The sequence below is a fragment of the Mirounga angustirostris genome, unplaced genomic scaffold (assembly GCF_029215605.1).
Source record: "Mirounga angustirostris isolate CCGP_5_RB_7025 unplaced genomic scaffold, mMirAng1.0.hap1 SCAF_15, whole genome shotgun sequence".
NCBI lineage: Eukaryota > Metazoa > Chordata > Mammalia > Carnivora > Phocidae > Mirounga > Mirounga angustirostris.
The window spans coordinates 30352650-30377433 of NW_026991723.1; the positions used below are offsets into that span (position 1 = coordinate 30352650).

The 24784-nt window shown below is 41.2% G+C and overlaps 1 protein-coding gene across 1 annotated transcript in view; it reads right to left on the reverse strand.

Annotated features, from left to right (window-relative positions):
- The window catches only part of ZNF367 (zinc finger protein 367), a 33073-nt gene extending 16780 nt beyond the window's left edge, over positions 1-16293 (reverse strand). Inside the window, exon 1 of the mRNA XM_045882369.3 lies at positions 15033-16293. Within this exon, the coding sequence (XP_045738325.2) occupies positions 15033-15443 (411 nt within the window). The 5' untranslated portion in view covers positions 15444-16293. The remainder of the gene's footprint in view (positions 1-15032) is intronic.
- Positions 16294-24784: the final 8491 nt, after the last annotated feature.

The following is a 24784-nucleotide window of genomic DNA, read 5'->3' on the forward strand; positions in this document are numbered from 1 at the left end:
TTTTTTCTCTCTTTCCCCTTCTTATCCCACTGCTTCAGGTCTTTTCTGATTTGTTTAGAGTATATTTTCTGGGGACGTGGTTACTCTGCTAGCATTGTGTTCTCTCATTAATCTATTCTCCTCTGCACAAAATGACGAGACGGAAAAAATCACCTCAACAAAAAGAACAAGAGGCAGTACCAACTGCCAGGGACCTACTCAATACGGACATTAGTACGATGTCAGATCTAGAGTTCAGAATCATCACTTTAAAGATACTAGCTGGGCTTGAAAAAAATATGGAAGTTATTAGAGAAACTCTTTCTGGAGAAGTAAAAGAGCTAAAATCCAACCAAGTAGAAATCAAAAAGGCTATTAATGAGGTGCAATCAAAAATGGGGGCGCTAACTGCTAGAATAAATGAGGCAGAAGAGAGAATCAGTAATATAGAAGATGAAATGCTGGAAAATAAAGAAGCTGAGAAAAAGAGAGATAAACAACTACTGGATCATGAGGGCAGAATTCGAGAGATAAGCGATACCATAAGACGAAACAACATTAGAATAATTGGGATCCCAGAAGAAGAAGAAAGAGAGAGAGGGGCAGAAGGTATAATGGAGCAAATTATAGCAGAGAACTTCCCTAATTTGGGGAAAGAAACAGGCATGAAAATCCAGGAAGCACAGAGAACCCCTCTCAAAATCAATAAAAATAGGTCAACTCCCCGACATCTAATAGTAAAACTTACGAGTCTCATAGACAAAGAGAAAATCCTAAAAGCAGCTCGGGAGAAGAGATATGTAACCTACAATGGTAGAAACATTAGATTGGCAACAGACCTATCCACAGAGACCTGGCAGGCCAGAAAGGACTGGCAGGATATATTCAGAGCACTAAATGAGAAAAATATGCAGCCAAGAATACTCTATCCAGCTAGGCTGTCATTGAAAATTGAAGGAGAGATAAAAAGCTTCCAGGACAAACAAAAACTAAAGGAATTTGCAAACACAAAACCAGCCCTACAGGAAATCTTGAAAGGGGTCCTCTAAGCAAAGAGAGACCCTAAAAGCAACATAGACCAGAAAGGAACACAGACAATATACGGTAACAGTCACCTTACAGACAATACAATGGCACTAAATTCCTATCTTTCAATAGTTACCTTGAATGTAAATGGGCTAAATGCCCCAATCAAAAGACACAGGCTAACAGACTGGATTAAAAAACAAGATCCATCGATATGCTGTCTGCAAGAGACTCATTTTAGACCCAAAGACACCCCCAGATTGAAAGTGAGGGGGTGGAAAACCATTTACCATGCTAATGGACACCAAAAGAAAGCTGGGGTGGCAATCCTTATATCAGACAAATTAGATTTTAAACCAAAGACTGTAATAAGAGATGAGGAAGGACACTATATCCTACTTAAAGGATCTATCCAACAAGAAGATCTAACAATTGTAAATATCTATGCCCCTAACATGGGAGCAGCCAATTATATAAGGCAATTAATAACAAAAGCAAAGAAACACATCAACAACAATACAATAATAGTGGGGGACTTTAACATCCCCCTCACTGAAATGGACAGATCATCTAAGCAAAAGATCAACAAGGAAATAAAGACTTTAAATGACACACTGAACCAAATGGACTTCACAGACATATTCAGAACATTCCACCCCAAAGCAACGGAATACACATTCTTCTCTAGTGCCCATGGAACATTCTCCAGAATCGATCACATCCTAGGTCATAAATCAGGTCTCAACCGGTACCAAAAGATTGGGATCATTCCCTGCCTATTTTCAGACCACAATGCTTTGAAACTAGAACTCAATCCCAAGAGGAAAGTCGGAAAGAACTCAAATACATGGAGGCTAAAGAGCATCCTACTGAAGAATGAATGGGTCAACCAGGAAATTAAAGAAGAATTAAAAAAATACATGGAAACCAATGAAAATGAAAACACAACTGTTCAAAATCTTTGGGATGCAGCAAAGGCAGTCCTAAGAGGAAAGTATATAGCAATACAAGCCTTTTTCAAGAAACAAGAAAGGTCTCAAGTACACAACCTAACCCTACACCTAAAGGAGCTGGAGAAAGAACAGCAAATAAAGCCTAAACCCAGCAGGAGAAGAGAAATAATAAAGATCAGAGCAGAAATCAATGAAATAGAAACTAAAAGAACAGTAGAACAGATCAACGAAACTAGGAGCTGGTTCTTTGAAAGAATTAACAAGATTGATAAACCCCTGGCCAGACTTATCAAAAAGAGAAGAGAAATGACCCAAATCAACAAAATCATGAATGAAAGAGGAGAGATCACCACCAACACCAAAGAAATACAAACAATTATAAGAACATATTATGAGCAACTCTATGCCAGCAAATTAGATAACCTGGAAGAGATGGATGCATTCCTAGAGATGTATCAACTACCAAAACTGAACCAGGATGAAATAGAAAACTTGAACAGACCTATAACCACTAAGGAAATTGAAGCAGTCATCAAAAATCTCCCAAAAAACAAAAGCCCAGGGCCAGATGGCTTCCCAGGGGAATTCTACCAAACATTTCAAGAAGAATTAATACCTATTCTTCTGAAACTGTTCCAAAAAATCGAAACGGAAGGAAAACTTCCAAACTCATTTTATGAGGCCAGCATTACCTTGATCCCCAAACCAGACAAAGACCCCATCAAAAAGGAGAATTACAGACCAATATCCCTGATGAACATGGATGCAAAAATTCTCACCAAAATACTAGCCAATAGGATCCAACAGTACATTAAAAGGATTATTCACCATGACCAAGTGGGATTTATCCCTGGGCTGCAAGGTTGGTTCAACATCCGCAAATCAATCAATGTGATACAGTACATTAACAAAGGAAAGAACAAGAATCATATGATCCTCTCAATAGATGCAGAAAAAGCTTTTGACAAAGTACAGCATCCTTTCTTGATCAAAACTCTTCAGAGTATAGGGATAGAGGGTACATACCTCAATGTCATAAAAGCCATCTATGAAAAACCTACAGCAAATATTATTCTCAATGGGGAAAAACTGAGAGCTTTCCCCCTAAGGTCAGGAACACGGCAGGGATGTCCACTATCACCACTGCTATTCAACATAGTATTGGAAGTCCTAGCCACAGCAATCAGACAACAAAAAGAAATCAAAGGCATCCAAATTGGCAAAGAAGAAGTGAAACTCTCACTCTTTGCAGATGATATGATACTTTATGTGGAAAACCCAAAAGACTCCACCCCAAAACTGCTAGAACTCATACAGGAATTCAGTAAAGTGGCAGGATATAAAATCAATGCACAGAAGTCAGTGGCATTCCTATACACCAACAACAAGACAGAAGAAAGAGAAATTAAGGAGTCGATCCCATTTACAATTGCACCCAAAACCATAAGATACCTAGGAATAAATCTAACCAAAGAGACAAAGGATCTGTACTCAGAAAACTATAAAATACTCATGAAAGAAATTGAGGAAGACACAAAGAAATGGAAAAACGTTCCATGCTCATGGATTGGAAGAACAAATATTGTGAAGATGTCAATGCTACCTAGAGCAATCTACACATTCAATGCAATCCCCATCAAAATACCATCCACTTTTTTCAAAGAAATGGAACAAATAATCCTAAAATTTGTATGGAACCAGAAAAGACCCCGCATAGCCAGAGGAATATTGAAAAAGAAAAGCAAAGCCGGTGGCATCACAATTCCGGACTTCAAGCTCTATTACAAAGCTGTCATCATCAAGACAGCATGGTACTGGCACAAAAACAGACACATAGATCAATGGAACAGAATAGAGAGCCCAGAAATGGACCCTCAACTCTATGGTCAACTCATCTTCGACAAAGCAGGAAAGAATGTCCAATGGAACAAAGACAGTCTCTTCAACAAATGGTGTTGGGAAAATTGGATAGACACATGCAGAAGAATGAAACTGGACCACTTCCTTACACCACACACAAAAATAGACTCCAAATGGCTGAAAGACCTCAATGTGAGACAGGAGTCCATCAAAATCCTAAAGGAGAACACAGGCAACAACCTCTTTGACCTCAGCCGGAGCAACTTCTTCCTAGAAACATCGCCAAAGGCAAGGGAAGCAAGGGCAAAAATGAACTATTGGGACTTCATCAAGATAAAAAGCTTTTGCAAAGCAAAGGAAACAGTTAAGAAAACCAAAAGACAACCGACAGAATGGGAGAAGATATTTGCAAATGACATATCAGATAAAGGGCTAGTATCCAAAATCTATAAAGAACTCATCAAACTCAACACCCAAAGAACAAAGAATCCAATCAAGAAATGGGCAGAAGACATGAACAGACATTTTTCCAAAGAAGACATCCAAATGGCCAACAGACACATGAAAAAGTGCTCAATATCGCTCGGCATCAGGGAAATCCAAATCAAAACCTCAATGAGATATCACCTCACACCAGTCAGAATGGCTAAAATTAACAAGTCAGGAAACGACAGATGTTGGCGGGGATGCGGAGAAAGGGGAACCCTCCTACACTGTTGGTGGGAATGCAAACTGGTGCAGCCACTCTGGAAAACTGTATGGAGGTTCCTCAAAAAGTTGAAAATAGAGCTACCATATGATCCAGCAATTGCACTACTGGGTATTTACCCCAAAGATACAAAAGTAGGGATCCGAAGGGGTACGTGCACCCCGATGGTTATAGCAGCAATGTCCACAATAGCCAAACTGTGGAAAGAGCCAAGATGTCCATCGACAGATGAATGGATAAAGAAGATGTGGTATATATATACAATGGAATATTATGCAGCCATCAAAAGGAATGAGATCTTGCCATTTGCAACGACGTGGATGGAACTGGAGGGTATTATGTTGAGTGAAATAAGTCAAACAGAGAAAGACATGTATCATATGATCTCACTGATATGAGGAATTCTTAATCGCAGGAAACAAACTGAGTGTTGTTGGAGTGGGGGGTGGGGTGGGAGGGATGGGGGGACTGGGTGATAGACACTGGGGAGGGTATGTGCTCTGGTAAGCGCTGTGAATTGTGCAAGACTGTTGAATCTCAGATCTGTACCTCTGAAACAAATAATGCAATATATGTTAAGAAAAAAAAAGAAGAAGAAGAAGAAGAAGAAGGTAGCGGGAGGGGAAGAATGAAGCGGGGGAAATCGGAGGGGTAGACGAACCATGAGAGACGATGGACTCTGAAAAACAAACAGGGTTCTAGAGGGGAGGGGGGTGGGAGGATGGGTTAGCCTGGTGGTGGGTATTTAGGAGGGCACATTCTGCATGGAGCACTGGGTGTTGTGCACAAACAATGAATCATGGAACACTTCATCTAAAACTAATGTTGTAATGTAAGGGGATTAACATAAGAATAAAAAAATTAAAAAAAAAAAAAAAAACAAAAACAAAACAAAACAAAACAAAAAAACAAAACATAAGCATCAAAAGAATAAATAAGCTGACCTTAAAGTTACAAAATACTTGCATGTCAAAGGACATTCTCCAGAAAGTGAAAGACAACCTTACAAAAACAGAAAATTAATCTTTGCAAATTATATATCTGATAAGGGTCTAGTATCCCTTAAAAAGGATATTTTAAGAACTCTTAAAATTCAACAACAAAAAGACAAAAAACCCAACTTAAAAATGGGTAAAAAAACCAGGGTGCCTGGGTGGCTCAGTCAATTAAGCATTGGACTCTTGATCTCAGGGTGGTGGGAGTAAGCCTAAGCCCCATGGCGGGCTCCGTGCTCAGCGGGGAGCTGCTTGAGATTTTCTCCCCTTGCCCTCCCCTAAAATAAATAAATAAATCTTTTTTTTTTAAATGGGTAAAGATCTTAAATAGGAATTTCTCCAACGGTGTTAGGCAAATGGGCAGCAAGCTCATGAAAGGATGCCCAAAATCATTAGAGAAATGCAAATCAAAATCAATGAGATCAATTATATCTCAATAAAGCTTGACATAAAAATTTAATTTTTAAAAGAAGGACAATAAGATACTACTTCACACCAACTAGATTATACTCAAACAAAGAAATAGGAAATAAAAGTAGTTTTTGGCAAAAAAGTAGAGAAATTGGAGCCCTCAAAAATTGCTAATGAGAATGTAAATTGGTTCAGCCACTATGGAAAAAATAATTTGAAGTGTGGTATAATGTCATATATATATATATATATATATACATAGCCAATGGATGTTAATCAGCAATAGAAATGATACATGCTACAGGGTAGATGAACCTCAAAAACAGTATGCTAAGTGAAAGAAGCCAGACACAAAGGCCACATATTGTATGATTCCATGTAATGAAATATCCAGGATAGTTGAGTGCATAGAGACAGAAAATAGATTGGTTTCCAGAGACTGCATGTGGTGGGGAATAGGGAGTAACTACTTAATGAGTACAGGGCTTTCTTTGGAGGTAATGAAAATGTTTTGAAACCTGATATGTAGGTGGGAGTTGCACAACATTGTAAATTACTAAATGTCACTTAATTACACCTTAAAATGGTTAATTTTATGTTATGTGAATTTCACCTCAATTTTGCTTAAAAACTAAGGAATCTGAATATACTATGGATGTTAGTCAATAAGCAATGTATCAATTTGGTTCATTAATTGTAACACATATTCCATGCTAATATAACATGTTAGCAATGTGAAAACTGGATATGTGATTTATGGGAACACCCTGTACTATCTTAACTTTTCCATACATCTAGAACTAATCTAAAATAAACATTCACTTGAAAAAGTCTTTCTCATTTTCCAGATTAGGTTAAATTGTACACATACAAGTTACATGAAAAATGATAAAAGGATTATGTACAACTACATCCAAAATGAAGATGCTTTTACTGCCTGCAATATAAAAAACCTAAAGTCTTCCAAATGCTTACACACACCAGGCCAAAACCTTGTGGATAACAATAGCTCCAGGAAAAAATCCATTCAGTCAATTTTCACTTTGAAAGAAAAGCCCAATCCCAACATGGATGAGTTATCTAATAGGATAAGTCATGTTTAAAAAATTCTTAGATATTAAAATCTATTTCCACAACAGTCAACAGATGGAAGCAATCTAAATGTACATTGGCAGATGGATGAAGAAAAGGTAGCATATACAATACAATGGAAAATTATTCAGCCTTAAAAAAAGAATCCTGCCAGGTACTGTAACATGATGAACCTTAAAAACACCCTGCTAAGTGAAATAAGCCATTACAAAAAAATACATACACACACACACCACAAACAAATTCCATATGATTCCACTTATATAAGGTATCTAAATTAATCAAACTCTTAGAAACAGAAAATAGAATGGTAGTTGCTAGGGACTGTAGGGAGAGAGGAAAGGGGAGTTCCATGGGTATAGAGTTTCAATTTTGCAAGATTAAGATCCTGAGATCTGTTACACAACAATGTGCATATAGTTAACACCAAAAATTGATTAAGATGGTAAATTCTGTTATATTTTTTGCCACCAAAAGAAAAAAAAAAGGCAACGTGGAAAGGCACTACAGCACATAATAACACTGTAAAAATATTACTGCCCGTCTCACTCTGTGTGGGTACCAATGAGGTGAGCTTGACCACATGACTTCCTTTGGCCAATAAAATGTGAGTGGAAATTATATGTATATAAGCAAAAGCCTTAAAAGCCATCACATGGTTCCTTTTCATCTCTCTTTTCTCTCTGCCTTGAGACCCAAATGTCTCAGGTAGGGGATGTTCTTTCTGGGTCCCCGAATAAATAGGACAAGGCACATACCTGCAGTCAACCCACCCAAGACATATAACATGAGCCATGATTAGGCTGAGATTGGGATTTTTAAGTTTGTATTCTACAGCATGCTTTAGTTTAAACTAACTGACTAAGGCACTTTGTCTTTTTGGGGTTTTTTGTTGTTGTTTTTAAAGATTTTATTTATTTATTTGACACAGAGAAAGAGAGAGAGAGAGAGAGCACAAGCAGGGGGAGGGGCAAAGGGAGAGGGAGAAGCAGGCTCCCCACCAAGCAAGGAGCCCGATGTGGGGCTCGATCCCAGGACTCCGAGATCATGACCTGAGCCAAAGGCAGACGCTTAACCGACTGAGCCACCCAGGCGCCCCACCCACTTTGTTAATAAGTATTTATTGACAGGATAAAAATCTCATCAATTCTTTGTTGATCTTGAAATTGCCAAAAGAGATACATAATTGATGTCTTTCCTCAACATTATATAACTCTTTAAGAAGTTTCCATTTATGGAGCACCTGGGTGGCTCAGTTGGTTAAGTGTCTACCTTGGGCTCAGGTCATGATCCTGGAGTTGCAGCATCAAGCCCCGCATCGGGCTCCCTGCTCAGCAAGGAGTCTGCTTCTCCCTCTGCCCTTCACCCCACTCATGCTCTCTCTCTCACTCTCTCTCAAATAAATAAAATTGTAAAAAAAAAAAAAAAAAAAGGAGTTTCCATTTATAATTAGGCTAGGAATTGGCAAGGCCCTGGACCTTGACTTATTTATGTTTAAGTCCAAATTTGCAAATGTACTTGTAGCAATTATTGGCTGTTTTCAAATACTTTCACCTTCACCTTTACTTCTTGGCTTTGATTCTCACTAGTTACATTTAGCTCTAGTCTTGCTTGCTAAAACTGTTAACCCAGAGTCAGCAAAGAAAGATCTAAGCAGGAGTAAAATTCAAGAATTCATTTCCATCATTTATTGAGCCACAATAATTGGATTGTTGCTGGTTGTTTATATGATAATTCTTTTAAATCTTGTTTTAAAAATGTAAAATGCAAAATAAATAAATAAATTATCTAAGATTCATAAAAATAGTAGGTGATCCTGTTAAGAAATGAAACATGAAATCAGGTTAATTAAAAACCTTAGTGATATAACTCCTCTGCCATGAAAGGATCTTTTCCTAATATTTTTTAAATACATAAAAATGCAAATGCAAAAGAAAAATGAAACTGGACCACTTCCTTACAGCATACACAAAAATAAACTCAAAATGTATTAATGACCTATATGTGAGACGTGACACTATAAAATTCTTAGAAGAAAACATAGGCAGTAATTTCTTTGACAGTGGTTATAGAAACATTTTTCTAGATATGTCTCCTAAGGCAAGGGAAGCAAAAGAAAAATTAAACTATTGGGACTACGCCAAAATAAAAGCTTTTGCACAATGAAGGAAACCATCAATAAAACCAAAAGGTACCTACTGAATGGGAAAAGATATCTGCATATGATATATCTAAATAAGGGGTTACTATCCAAAATATATAAGGAACTTAATACAGCTCAATACCCAAAAAAACAATCTGTTTAGAAATGGGCAGAGGACCTGTTTAGACATTTTTCCAAAGACATACAAATGGCCAACAGACAAATGAAAAGATGCTCAACATCACTATTCATCAGGAAAATACAAATTAAAAACACAGTGAGATATCATTTTACCCTTGTCAGAATGGCTAAAATCAAAACAGACAAGAAATACCAAGTGTTGGCACGGATGAAGAAAAAAAGGAACACTATTAGTGGGAATGCAAATTGGTGCAGCTACTGTGGAAAACAGTACAGAAGCTCCTCAAAAAAGTAAAAATAGAATTAACATCTGATCCAAGAATTCCACTACTAGATATTTAACCAAAGAAAACAAAAACACTAATTCAAAAAGATATATGCACCTATGTATATTGCAGAATTATTTACAATAGGCAAGATACGGAAGCAAATCAAGTGTCTGTCGAGATGAATGGATAAAGATGTCTTACACACACAGACACACAGACACACACATACACACACACATGGAACATTACTCAGCCATTAAAAAGAATGAAATCTTGCCATCTGCAACAACATGGATGGACCCAGAGGGCATAACGTTAAATTAAGTAAATCAGAGAAAGACGAATACCGTATGATTTCACTCATATGTGAAATTTATGAAACATAACAAAGAAAAAAAAAGAGACAAAAAAACAGATTCTTAAATACAGAGAATGAACTGGTCGTTGCCAGAGGGGAGGTAGGTAGGATGGGTGAAATAGATAAAAGGGATTAAGATTACACTTATCTTGATGAGCACTGAGAAATGTATACAGTTGTTGAATCATTATAGTGTACACCTGAAACTAATAACACTGTATGTTAATTATACTTTAATTTAAAAAAAAACCTTAATGGTACAACTCCTGTGCCATGAAAGAATCTTTTCCCAGTATTTTTTAAAGATTTTATTTATTTATTAGAGAGAGAGCCAGGAGAGGAAGAGGGAAAGAATCCTAAGCAGACTCCTCGCTGAGCGTGGAGCCAACTTGGGGCTCGATCTCATGACCCTGAGATCATGACCTGAGCTGAAACCCAGAGTCTGACGCTAAACCAAATGAGCCACCCAGGTGCCCCTCCCAGTATTTTTAAATACATAAAAACATACTGTTGCTTCTATTATACTTTGAAATAACTGATTAGTTAGTATCAAAATTTTTAGGTTATCCATTACTATTTTGTATTTCTAGTAAAAAAAACAAAACTATTTTCAAGCATGATTAATGGGGGGTTGAGTATTTTAAAAGTTAACAATTTGACTGCTTCCCAGTGCATTTTCTAAATGAGAAACAGAGAACTAAAAAAATACAATATAATACAACAGCATAGCCATATACAGGTAAGGCTTCACTGAGTGTATCATTTCAACTGAGAAAATTAAGTAAGGCAGGTAATCAACTGATGCCCTAAACAAGTGAATAAAGAGCATCTTTTAACCATACATACAACAATAAGCTGTGTTACTTAAAGAAGGTTCTTTTCATTTTGGCCTTAGCAATAAAGCCATGTTTCTAGGTAAATTTGACAATAACAGAGTGTTAACTAACTCATCAGCAATCAAGTATACCTGTAGTCTGACAGACTAATCTTGTCAGGATTGCTTGATGGTTCACAAGAGAAAGTAAAGCGAACAAGAAATGCAACACAGGGATGCCTGGGTGGCTCAGTTGGTTAAGCATCTGCCTTCGGCTCAGGTCATGATCCCAGGGTCCTGGGATCGAGTCCCACATGGACTTCTTGCTCAGCAGGGAGCCTGCTTCTCCCTCTGCCTGCCGCTCCCCCTGCTTGTGCTCTCTCTCTCTGACAAATAAATAAAATCTTTAAAAAAAAATGCAACACATTCTATTTATTATGTGGCAACTACTGCGAAATAAGCTACTAGAAAGAAGCAAAATGATTAAACTGCCAAAAATATTTGCATACTTTGGTAAATTTAATTTTTCAGACAGAATTTTAGTACCACTGGAAGGTAGATTAGTGATTTTCAAAGTGTTTTCTGAAATCATACATGATAAATGTTTTGCGTTTTCAACGTCAATAACTATCTTTAAAAAGTTATTTAATAAAATTTGGGTTATTTCTTAAGCCACTTTGAATAATGTACATTTACCAAGATTTTAGAAAAAGTTATATTCAAACTGGGTATTCATGTGATGACCAAAAAAACTAAAAGTCCTTGACACATTTTTATACAAAGTAAAATTTAAATAAAGTGCTTAAACACAACCTAGAAGGAAAAGAAAAATAGGTCTCAGAGGAAGGCATATGTACCTTGACAAGAAAATGGAAAAAAAAATGTAATTGATCATATTTCCCTTTTCAAATTCAGGTGTGTGTGTTTTTTTTTTTTTTTTTTTAAGATTTTATTTATTTTTTGACAGAGAGAGACACAGCAAGAGAGGGAACACAAGCAGGGGGAGTGGGAGAGGGAGAAGCAGTCTTCCCCCGGAGCAGGAAGCCCGATGCGGGGCTTGATCCCAGGACTCTGGGATCATAACCTGAGCCGAAGGCAGACGCTTAACGACTGAGCCACCCAGGCGCCCCTCAAATTCAAGTTTAGATCCAAATATCTTTTGGCTTTCATATCTGCTTCCTCATTCTATCCCCCACCTTGACCTATCTGCACAACTTTCTGAGTCTTAATTTGCATTTGTCTGCTGTATTTTGTGTATCCTCATAAAGCATTTCAGTTGAGATACATATAGGTGTAAATAGTGTGTATTTCATAAATCTGCTTTCATCAGCTTGGTACTATAAAAATAATAAACCCCTAAAGTCAATTCACACATGATATATAGAGGAGCAATATCATGTAGGGATTAAGAACAAGGGCTCTGGAAGATTCCAATCAGTTCTGCCATTTACCATATGATGTTAACTAAACTTAATCTTGGGGACTCTTTTCTCTAATTCCTCCTTGTTCATCGGGTAAACAAGATAAATTAATTAAAGAATTCAAAACACTCAACACAGAGTTCAGCAGTTTGCTATGCCAGGCAATAAATGGTGGCTACTATATTAACATGTTTAACATGGTGCTGATCAAAATTATATGTACTCATCTGCTATTTGTAAGACTATGTGCAGTGTTCAGGTGACAGGGTGGGTGGGATAGGCAGCTGGCAAGTCCTGAAAAGTGAATGATATTTAAGCCTATGCACAGAGAAGCCGAACCACACAGGTCCCACAGTGAAGAAGTAACCTCACGAACATAGTCTGAGTAGAGGGTACAAGGTGCAGAGGCTTGGAAATAACCTATAGCAGAGAGAAATTAGTCTTGTTCCGTTCCGTCCCCTCCTGGAATTCTAAAAACGAAGAGAAGATAGTGCTAATATATAATTATACCCCAACAGTGCTAAGCAATCTTGTGATGAGGGGCCAAAATAAATTGGTAGATAACGCCTGTTCTCCCCACAGGCAGGGGAGGCAGCATAGGATAGGAACAAACAAGGGAGCAAGTAAGAGCTGACACTTGATGTGAGGGTCTCAGATGTTAACACCTCTCCTGGGAGCAGTGGCAACAAATAGACAATAAACAAACACAAATGTTGTCCTTAAACTCACAGCTGTTATTGCCTCTAACCTGTATACTGAGAGAAAGGGCTAGGGGGAAACATGTTACTGGTCTCCCATCTTTCCATAAAGTAAACAGATTCAGTCAGCACAATTCACCCACGATGCATGTAGAGATAAAGAACTACAAGTACTTTAGAGAAATAAAACAAAGTAAAGGGGGATGGAACCCTCTATCTTTAGTCTAGAGTGTACTGATCACAAATGAAACCAGTTAACATCCTTAAATAAAAGTATATTCCAGACCTTTCCCCTTAAGATGGCAAAGCTAAATGAATGAATTTTTGGAGCTGTAGTTGGATTTCTTCATTAACTAAAGGACAAGTTAAAATCAATTCATCTAGTAATTTTGAAATATGACTGTGAGGAGAAAAAAATGAAATATAAAACAGCCTTTTTGCTTTTTTATGTTCTTCATAATTTCCAGTATATTTTACCTCTGAAAAGAGGTAGACAACAGAAGAATTAAAATTCAAACCCATGCAGTGTGTGAGCAACTTTTATGCAAGGTTTGTGAAGATAAGTCTCTTTTAGACCAAAAAGAACATACCTATAAATTTCATTTATCTATTATATTAATCTTCTTGGATAGCCCAAAATTAGGTTAAATTATTATTAACAAAATAGTAAATGTAAAATCTTCCACAATTACTTGTGCATGTATGCCTTTATGGTTCTTAACTATAAAACCTAATTTTTTTAAAGGCTAAATATGTTAACACAGGAAAATATCTAGACTACTAAACCATCTTGCTACCTAGTGACAGCAACAGTGATTGTTTCCTTCACAAACTCACTCCGCACTGTTATATTTCCACTGCTTGTCTTTTCAAATTTCTACTGTTTCAAATTTTTACTGAAGTGCCCCTTCAAGAGTTGAAAGGGTGTCAAAGCAGTTTTATAACTTTGTAGTTATAATATATATATACAGTAGTTAATAATAATGCCACTAGTAACAAAGTGTATATCAATTTCCTCAGGGCTCAAAACACATGGAGTTTCAACATCTTTGCTACTGCATGTAAACGTGTTTCAATTTATAGATACAGTATTACCAATATAGGCACTTATCCACTGATTTACTTGTTTTCTTTAGTCAACCGCTTATCTGACATAACCATTTAACAAAGAGAACCTGAATATTAATCTCATATTAGCACAATTCATTCATTACACAAATATTTACCAAGCACTTTTATTCAGCATTTAGAATGTGCGGTATTAAAGTTGAACAGTCTTCCAGAGAAAAATGATGCCTGCCCTCTAGGAGTTTACAGTCTATAGAGAAAACTGTATGTCAGCAGAGAGGCACTCTGAATACATGCTTCAGGATCAGGAGCTACAAAAACTCGACCATAGTCCCAGCTCTCCCACTACCTAGCTGGGTGACCTTGGGGAGGTCCCTTCACCAACCCCTCTAAGGCTTAGTCGCTTGATCCATAAAGTGTAAACTTGAACCAGAACCTAGCAGTCACATCTTGCCCAGCTCTAAATAGTCTGTGAGAGCAATTCGAGGTTAACGACAACAGCGTCCCAGTCCACTGTGTGCTCTCAGCAACTAGCAAAGTAGTACGCTGGATGAATGAGAGGCAGAGAAAGTACAACTTCTAAGATTCCCCTAAGTCTCTTCTCGCTCTTCGGCCATCTCTGCAGGGCACCTTTAGTAGGGCCGGGGTATCTGCACTGATGGAGCAGAATCTACGCAAACCCCTCCCTTCCTGCACCCAGACACAGCTGAAGGCCCGCAGCTCCTCCAATCCCTCTCCGGCCAGATAGGACTCAGAGGTCAGCAGTGTCCGTACGCGGCTGACCTGCCTCCTCCGCGACCCCAGACTGAGCGGCCGCTCACTGCACCTGCTGCGGAGTCGCCTGCGGCCAGCCGCCTCCCCTCCGCTAGTGTCACGTGACCGCCGCCCCGCCTCCCCCCCCGCGGGGACCCGATTTTGGCGCGCGGCAGTGACGTCAGCGTCCTGTCACCCGCCCCCGCCGCGGCCGGAGCGACCTCACGTTTTAAACTCGGCCCCGCCCCACCCGCCGCGTCCGCGGGCGCTGCCGGCTCCCGGGCAGCGCCGTTAACGGGCCCTGGCTGCCCCGCGCCCCTCCGGCCCGCCCGCGCCGCTCACCTTGAGGTGGCCGCTGTCCGGGCTGCTCGCTTCCTCCTCGTCCTCACCTCCCGAGGCGGCGGCGGAGGCGGCGGGCGGGGGCGCGCCCCGGTCTCGCAACCCCGGGTGCTCGGCGGCGGCGGCGGCGGGCAAGGCGGCCGAGGCGGCGCCCCCCGCGGCCCCGGGGCTGAGCGTCACGTTGTGCGCGTTCTCGCCCCAGCGCCACGGATACACCATGAAGTCGCTGAAGCCGGGGCTGGTGGGGATGAGCGGCGGCGGCGGCTCCGGCTCCCCACCGCCGCCGCACGTGGGCTTGATCGGGGTCGTCCTGATGACCGACACCAGCACCCGCTTTGGGGAGTCGTGGCAGAAGATGACGGGCGGCGGCTGCGGCGGGTTGTCCGCCATCGGCGCCTCCATACCCCGGATCATCGCCCGGCCCCGATCCGCAGCTCCAGCAGCCGCACTCCCTGAGCCCCGGTTTGGCCCTTCGCTCCGCTCGCCCGCGCTGCTCCCGAGTCGCCGGCGCTCAGTCCCGCCGGCTCATGGCTGGCGGACGTTTCCCGGAATCTTCTTGCGCTGCGGCCAGCGAAGGAACGGAGCGGCTCGGCCGGCACTCCGCGGCCAGCGCCAGACCCCCAGCCCTGGGTCAGGCCCGCCCTCCCCTCTTTGTACTCCCCAACGCAGGCTGCAGCGGCGGGAAGCTGCGGCCGGCCTGCCTTTCGGTGACAGGAAAGCAGGACGTGCTGCGCCGAGCCCCCGAAAATAACAACCTGCCGCCTGGGTCACTGCTCCGGCTTTTCCCGCGTTACATTTCGCGCCTGGGCGGAACCAATCACCGCGAGGCCCCTGCCCGCTGGCCGCAGCGGCGAGTGACAGGTCGCGCGAGCCAATGGTCGGGCCTGGACTTCTTTCTAGCCGAGTGAGGCGGAGCCGAGCCTGCGCGCGGGTCCTTTCTGCCACGCCATTGGTCGCCGTTCTTTTTTTTTTTTTTTCTGCCTCGAGGGCCAACTGCGTTCGAAACTCCGGGGGAGCGCGCGACAACGGCACTCGCCCAGACACACCCGCCAGGAGCCCCGCCCCCGCCGTCCTTCTGCGCGGGTTGTCAGTGTCGGGGGCGCGGGCAGGGGCGGGAGGCGAGAGAGTTACTGATTGGAGGGGCGTCGGCGAGGGGGCGAGGCCGGGGGCTGTCGTTGGCCGGCGGGGGCGCGCGCCTGCCAGCGCCGCCCGTCAGCCCCGCCCGCCTGTGGCTGTTGGGCCGCGGTTCCCGCGCGCCGGGAGTTTAAAGGGCTTGGGCCCCCGCCGCCCGCCCCGCCCCCTGTTCCCCCCACCCGTTATGCGGGACCCAGGCCTTCCTACTGCTCGTCTCTAGTAGACGCCCAAAGGTGCCTAGTTTCCTAGCCGGCTCCGTCTGCCCAGCCGTTGACTTTGCTGACGTCCCCCAACGTCCGCCCCCACCCCAGGTTCAGGTGGGCATCAGCCCTGGCCTTCACCCTCCCGGGCTTCGGTGTCCCCTCTATAAATGGCGTAATTAAAGAAGTGGTCTCCGAACTCCCCATGTGCTGCTCACAGTGCGGAGGGGACATGAACACAGACATGTGTTTGCTCTCACACCCGGGACCGACACCCCGAGGACCCCTGCCCCCTTCTGGGGCTGTTCTCACGCCATCCCGGAGCCTGCTTTCATTCCCGCGTCTGGACGGGCGTGGAGCTCTAGGCGCCTCGGAGTTTTCTGGTCATTCCAGATTCCTCTGCTCGTTCTCGCTCAGGGATCCCGCCCCGCACCAGAGGGATGCTGGAAGATTGGGTTAGCCTGACACCCAATGAGCGCCAGTGGGGCTCAGAAACACCACGCAGCAAAGGATGGGGCAAAATGGAATGTCCAGCCTCACATTTCACTAGAATGTGAAAGAAGTGACTGTGTCTGTTTTGTTCTTTGATATATTGCCAGGGCCCAGCCTGACTCATGGTAAGCCTTCAATAAATATTTGTTGAATGAATGAACGAATATCCAGTAGTTAGGGTTACAATTGGTAATTAAATTGGAACATGTCTCTATAATAGATGGCTGAGTAGTGCGTGTAAGAGAGACACACACAAATACACAGCTATGGTTAAATTAATTTAGCCACAACTGTTAAAAAACAAATTTAACCTATATGAACAACTTCTAAGATACATTTCAAGTGATAAAAAAGAAAACATGGAACTGTATAATTTCATTCCTGAAAAAAAAAAGTGGGGAAAGAATATAAATTTCTTTTAGATATACAAAATATCTCTAACAAGATACACAAGAAACTGATATATCAGTTGACTCCAAGAAGGGATATGTGACTAAGAAAAAGATTTCAAAAGATACATGTACCTCTTTGTATCTTTTGCACTTTGAACCAAGTGAAAGTATCTTTTCCATAAATAAAATTGCATATAGCTACCATTTCCTGGAGGCCTAGTATAATAATAGCATGTCTGCTGATAAACACATACAATAATATGGATGGGTGATTTACTTACATTCTTCTACTCTCAATTCTGTGATGTAGATATTACTATTCCCATTTTACAGATGAGGAAATTTGTCCAAGGTCACATAACTCAATAACTGAAATATAGAGGCCAGGTTTTCTGGCCTCTGAAAACTGTGGATTATACCTCTTTGAGTCTGCTGAACAAAAGGAAGAAGGCACTGAAAAAATGGGACCCCCATATTTCTGAGAACTGTTTCTCATATTTAAAACCTTCAAATTTTAGGGGTTAAATCCAATTTGATATTTTAATAGTTGATGTGGAAACCTGAAAGTTCATTTCTCATTCACTTAATAAATTATATTCTTACAATTTAATGCCAAATGACTGCACCATGTACTTCTGGAAGGGAAATATAACACATCCATTTTATACTTGAAAAATAGTAAAAAGAAAAAGTGATATATCCATCATAGACACTCAAATTATGGGTTGAGTAAGATCCTACAGATTGAGCACCAACCAATAGTTACTGTTTAACATGCTCCAGCGAGCAAGATAAATTATTCAGAACCAGGACACTGACTTTCTGTTTCTAAAAACTACTCTTCATCAACAGTAACCTGGCAACTCCACTTGCTTTCTGCCACAAGAGAATGAAAGACATGCCAGGAATGTGTGAAGTGAAGACAGGGTGATTCCAGGAACAGAGCTGAGGTCATGCAAGATCTGCTTGTTTGGCTCCCCCTTTTCGTGCACCTAGGAAGCTGAAGTGTGTGGATCATATTCTTGATGTCTTTGTTCTGCCCCAGACATAGTCAACATCCCACAGTGTATATTAACTCTGAAGAAACTAAAACTCATCGCAGGATATTTAATATATTATTAAATTGTTTTTTAAAAATGTAGTCCTCTTCTGATAGAGCTCTTGTTTTTAAAAATTCATCTGAGTAAATTTTAAAGATCTTACGGGCTTTATTCAGTGTTTCATGAATTGGGCAGCATCCCATCTAGCAGATAGGAATTCCGAAGAGCTGTACAAAATGAGGCACTTTTATAGGTAGAAGGGGAAGTTATTAGCCAACAGTGGATTGTTTGCAATAAGGTCACTTCCTTGGGGGAACTGCAGGTGTCTATCATCTATCAGGAGGATTATCTCACTGGAGCTGACCAGGTAATTCTGGAGAGGCTGAAACTGTAATTAAGTTAGATATTAAGTCTCAGATTGGTAACATGGGGCTTGGCAACCATTTGGGGCCTGTAGTCTCTTTTCTTAATAATGCCCCCCTTTAATCAGGCTTTTAGCCTAATGGAGAGACGTGATCAAAATTTAAGGCATTAGTGCCACTCCCAGCTACCACTCTGAGGTTCTTGCCATTTTTGCCAATCCTCTGTGGTAGTCATAGGTCATGTCTTCTTGCTGAATCACTGTGGTATTCTCGCATGGCAACTGCAGGTTCCCATTGGTTAAGTTGGTCATTTATTTCATTTTCTGAAGATCCAGTCTCAGGGAGATTATTTGCTTGGTGATTTGCAACTTTGAACATGCATTTAAAGCTTTTGACAGAATATAACACACAAGAAGACTATTCTGATTATTATGAACAGGATAATTCCCAATATCTGGATTGCACTTCAAAGCCCTGGTCTCCAAGGCCCAAATCAATCAAAATCAAATAAGTCAAAGAGGGGTGCCTGGGTGGCTCAGTCGGTTAAGCATCTGCCTTCAGCTCAGGTCATGATTTCAGAGCCCTGGGATCGAGCCCAGAGTCAGAGTCGGGCTCCCTGCTCAGTGGGAATTCTGCCCCTCCTCCCCTCTACTTGTAATCACTCTCTCACTCTCACACTCTCTCTCAAATAAATCTTTTTTAAAAAAAGTTCTAGGGGCACCAGGGTGGCTCCGTCCTTAAGCGTCTGCCTTCAGCTCAGGTCATGATCCCAGGGTCCTGGGATCGAGCCCCACATTGGGCTCCCTGCTCTGCGGGAAGCCTGCTTCTTCCTCTCCCACTCCCCCTGCTTGTGTTCCCTCTCTTGCTGTGTCTCTCTCTGTCAAATAAATAAATAAAATATATTTTTTAAAAAACAATGGTTTAAAAAAGTAATAAAAAATTTTTAAAATTTAAAAAAGATTATAAATTCATGGCCAAAATGGGTGCTGATGGTGAGATCTTTTCACAATTAAGGGCACATCTGATTTAGATAATCATAAGAATATGGGGGTGCAAATGTACTATGATTTACAAAGATATTTGTGTCTAACTGGGCGAGTACAGGGGCACCTAGGTGGCTCTAGTCAGTTAAGCATCCGACTCTTGATTTCAGTACAGGTCATGATCTCAGGATTGTGAGATCAAGCCCCAAGTTAGGCTCCATGCTGGGCACGGAGCTGCTTAAGATTCTCTTTCTCCCTCTCCCTCTCCCTCTGCCCCTCCCCATCCTCTCTCTTTCTCTATCTCTCTAAAAAAATAAAAATAATTGGGCAAATACAGTTATAATCAGAGAAAGGTAAAAACAAGGTACTAGATATTCCAGCCATAAAAGTCAGACTCTGTGATTGTAGTTTATGGTAAGATTGGGAATAGATGAAAAATTGGTCATATGAAGAACCAGGGGTTCTTTAGCATCATGGACTGATTGGAGTTTTTGATGACAAATTCTAGTCAGAAATGTTGCTCCCATTGAGCAATGATACAAATGATAGTGATCTTTCCAGGCCAATGCCAGAGTAAAGGGAAAAAAAGAGAATAAGAAAAGGTTTCATTTTAGGTAAAGTATGAAATCTTCATCCAGGGTCTCAGATGGAAGCAGTCTACCTCAGCATCAGCTATTTCTCTTCTTAGTCAATTTGATTTGGAGGGTCTCCAGTGTTTGCACAGGACCAGAAGTCAGGTGGAGCCTTCTTCAGTTGTGAAATACGCACTCAAGGTTTAATACGTTGTAATTTGGCAGCAGTGTCCATGATCAAGAGTTTTTGGTAGGGTCCTTTGCATGAGGCTCACTCTTGCAACAGCATCACAGTCATTATAACTGTCTGTAATGACAAGACGTAAAAATGACCATGAAAAAGGGTGTGATGAGAGTTTATTATAGTGGAACTGACAGGAAATTTGGTTATATCTTAATATGTGGTATATATGTAACTGACAACATTATATCAGGACATACCAGATTTCTAGGAATTTTGTACAGTTTCCAAAACACTATAACATATAAGTACACAAATACAACATAAAGAAGGCTTATTATTACTTCTTCTATGACAATGCTTTTTAACATATCAAATAAGCCTAATTGGCCTAACATCTGTCTTTTCCTAAGGAGAGAGAATGAATTTTTTGAGATATCCCAGTGACTCTCAGGAAAATCCCAAAGTTTCATTCAAGGTCAAAAAAACTTCATTGAGAATTTGAATTTGGGGAAGTTTGTGAAAAATATCAAAAAGGTTTTAAACCCTTGATTAGATACGATCGTAGGTCACTGTGGAATAATACTTAGTTAACCATTTAACCGAAGTGACAATGGAAGATATTAAAGAAAGATTGAGCTTGCAAATCAATCAATGTGATACAATTAATAAAAAAAAGAACAATAACCATATGATCCTCTCAATAGATGCAGAAAAGGGATTTGACAACCTACAGCATCCCTTCTGGATTAAAACTCTTCACAGTGTAGGGATAGAGGGTACATACCTCAATATCATAAAAGCCATCTATGAAAAACCCACAACAAATATCATTCTCAATGGGGAAAAACTGAGAGCTTTCCCCCTAAGGTCAGGAGTATGGCAGGGATGTCCACTATCACCACTGCTATTCAACATAGTATTAGAAGTCCTAGCCTCAGCAATCAGACAACAAAAAGAAATAAAAGGCATCCGAATTGGCAAAGAAGAAGTCAAACTCTCACTCTTTGCAGATGATATGATACTTTATGTGGAAAACCCAAAAGACTCCACCCCAAAACTGCTAGAACTCATACAGGAATTCAGTAAAGTGGCAGGATATAAAATCAATGCACAGAAACCAGTGGCATTCCTATACACCAACAACAAGACACAAGAAAGAGAAATTAAGGAGTTGATCCCATTTACAATTGCACCCAAAACCGTAAGATACCTGGGAATAAATCTAACCAAGGAGGCAAAGGATCTATACTCAGAAAACTACAGAATATTCATGAAAGAAATTGAGGAAGACACAAAGAAAAGGAAAAATGTTCCATGCTCATGGATTGGAAGAACAAATATTGTGAAATTGTCTATGCTACCCAGAGCAATCTACACATTTAATGCATCCCTATCAAAATGCCATCCACTTTTTTCAAAGAAATGGAACAAATAATCCTAAAATTTGTATGGAACCAGAAAAGACCCCAAATAGCCAGAGGACGGTTGAGAAAGAAAAGCAAAGCTGGAGGCATCACAAATCCGGACTTCAAGCTCTATTACAAAGCTGTCATCATCAAGACAGTATGGCACTGGCACAAAAACAGACACATAGATCAATGGAACAGAATAGAGAGCCCAGAAATGGACCCTCAACTCTATGGTCAACTAATCTTCGACAAAGCAGGAAAGAATGTCCAGTGGAAAAAAGACAGTTTCCTCAACAAATGGTGTTGGGAAAATTGGATAGCCACATGCAGAAGAATGAAACTGGACCATTTTCTTACACCACACACGAAAATAGACTCAAAATGGATGAAAGACCGAAATGTGAGCCAGGAGTCCATCAAAATCCTTGAGGAGAACACAGGCAGCAACCTCTTCGACCTCAGCCACAGCAACTTCCTCCTAGAAACATCGCCAAAGGCAAGGGAAATAAGGGCAAAAGTGAACTATTGGGACTTCATCAAGATAAAAAGCTTTTGCACAGCAAAAGAAACAGTCAACAAAACCAAAAGACAACCGACCCAATGGGAGAAGATATTTGCAAATGACATATCAGATAAAGGGCTAGTATCCAAATTCTATAAAGAACTTATGAAACTCAACACCCAAAGAACAAAGAATCCAATCAAGAAATGGGTAGAAGACATGAACAGACATTTTTCCAAAGACATCCAAATGGCCAACAGACACATGAAAAAGTGTTCAACATCGCTTGGCATCAGGGAAATCCAAATCAAAACCTCAATGAGATGCCACCTCACACAAGTCAGAAGGACTAAAATTAACAAGTCAGGAAACGATAGATGTTGGTGGGGATGCGGAGAAGGGGGAACCCTCCTACACTCTTGGTGGGAATGCAAGCTGGTACAGCCACTGTGGAAAACAGTATGGAGGTTCCTCAAAAAGTTGAAAATAGAGCTACATTATGACCCAGCAATTGCACTAGTGGGTATTTACCCCAAAGATACAAATGTAGGGTTCTGACAGGGTACGTGCACCCTGATGTTTATAGCAGCAGTGTCCACAATAGCCAAACTATGGAAGGAGCCAAGATGTCCATCAACAGATGAATGGATAAAGAAGATGTGGTCTATATATACAATGGAATATTATGCAGCCTTCAAAAAAATGAAATCTTGCCATTAGCAACGATGTGGATGGCACTAGAGGGTATTATGCTAAGCGAAATAAGTCAATCAGAGAAAGATAAGTGTCATATGATCTCATTGATATGAGGATTTTAAGAAACAAGACAGAGGATCATAGTGGAAGGGAGGGAAAAATGAAACAAGATGAAAACAGAGAGGGAGACAAATCATAAGAGACTCAATCTCAGGAAACAAACTGAGGGTTGCTGGAGTGGAGGGGGGTGGGAGGGATGGGGTGGCTGGGTGATGAACATTAGGGAAGATATGTACTATGGTAAGCACTGTGAATTCTGTAAGACTGATGAATCACAGACCTGTACCCCTGAAACAAGTAATACATTATATGTTAATATAAAAATTTTTTAAAAAGAAAGATTGGGCTTACCTAAATCATCAAAGACCTGATGATAAGGATAACATAACACAGTAAATTATTTTGGTAAGACACAAAACCTTTGCTATCCAGGCAGATTACTTTAAAAATAAAGAAAAACCTTTCACAGTATCTTATCAAGAGCGACCTAATAGTCCAAGAAAACTGTATTCTTTCAACAGTGAGAAAGCCAAAATCTAATTTTGTACCAGTTTACATCTGATATTAAAATTCATTCATTTTTTAAAAACTTAATTAAATTCATTCCAACTTTAGCCAATTGACCACAAATAAAATTCCTTTCTAAAGATTCCTTTTCCACAAACCTTCCACAACTTTTTAAATATCGCTTCAGATTTTGTCCTATGTCTTTCTTCATTTTCATTGTAGAATAATGAATCATTTTACTTTCATCACCTATCTTTTATTTATTTCCTTTTACCCTTATTATTTCTAACTAACTTAATTACATATTTTGATTACAGTTCTCAACCCTTAGCTGGGGTACCTGGCTGTCTCAGTCAGTAGAGCATGCAACTCTTGATCCCAGGGTTGTAAGTTCCAGCCCTATGTTGGGGGTGGAGATTATTTTTTAAAAATAAAAATAGGGGGGAGGAGCAAGATGGTGGAGGAGTAGGAGACCTAAATTTCATCTGGTCCCAGGAATTCAGGTAGATAGGTATCAAACCATTCTGAAAACCTATGAACTCAACAGGAGATTGAAGAAAAGAATAGCAACAACTCTCTGAACAGAAAAGCAACCACTTTCTGAAAGGTAGGATTGAGTGCATCTGAGGCGATATTTGGGAGGATAGATGGCGGGGGAGGGGGCCTCCGTCGGCTGCTTCTGGCAAGTGATAGAGCCGTGGAGCACAAAATCGGAACTATTAGAAATCAGCTCCGATGAGGGAGATCGCTCCAGTGGCTAAGCGAGGGGTGGAACCCTCGTGGGACAGTGTGGTCTCAGGACCCTCGGGGTCACAGAAAGACTGGGGGTGCCTGAGTGCGGCAGAGCTCCCAGATATCAGAGCGGGGAAGCCGGCTGCAGAGATGGAGCCGAGGGCTCTTAGCTTGGGGTTGCCATAAACCGTGATCTGCAGCACAGTCGAGCCACTGCTCCTGCAGCAGGGACCCAACAAGCAGCAGATCCAGGGAGACTCCCCTTCCTCCCCCGGGAGGAGCGGCGTGGGAGCGCACCGCAGGGATCTGCTGGGTTTGGAGACTCCACACAGGGTCGGGTGCCAGAGACAGAAATGCTTGGTCACAGGCCAGGTGAGCACGGAGTGCGGCTGGAGACCAGGGAGACGGGAGTGACTGACTGCTTTTCTCTGGGGCTCACTGAGGAGCGGGCTCCGAGTTCTCCACTCCTCCAGGGTGGAGATTGGGAGGC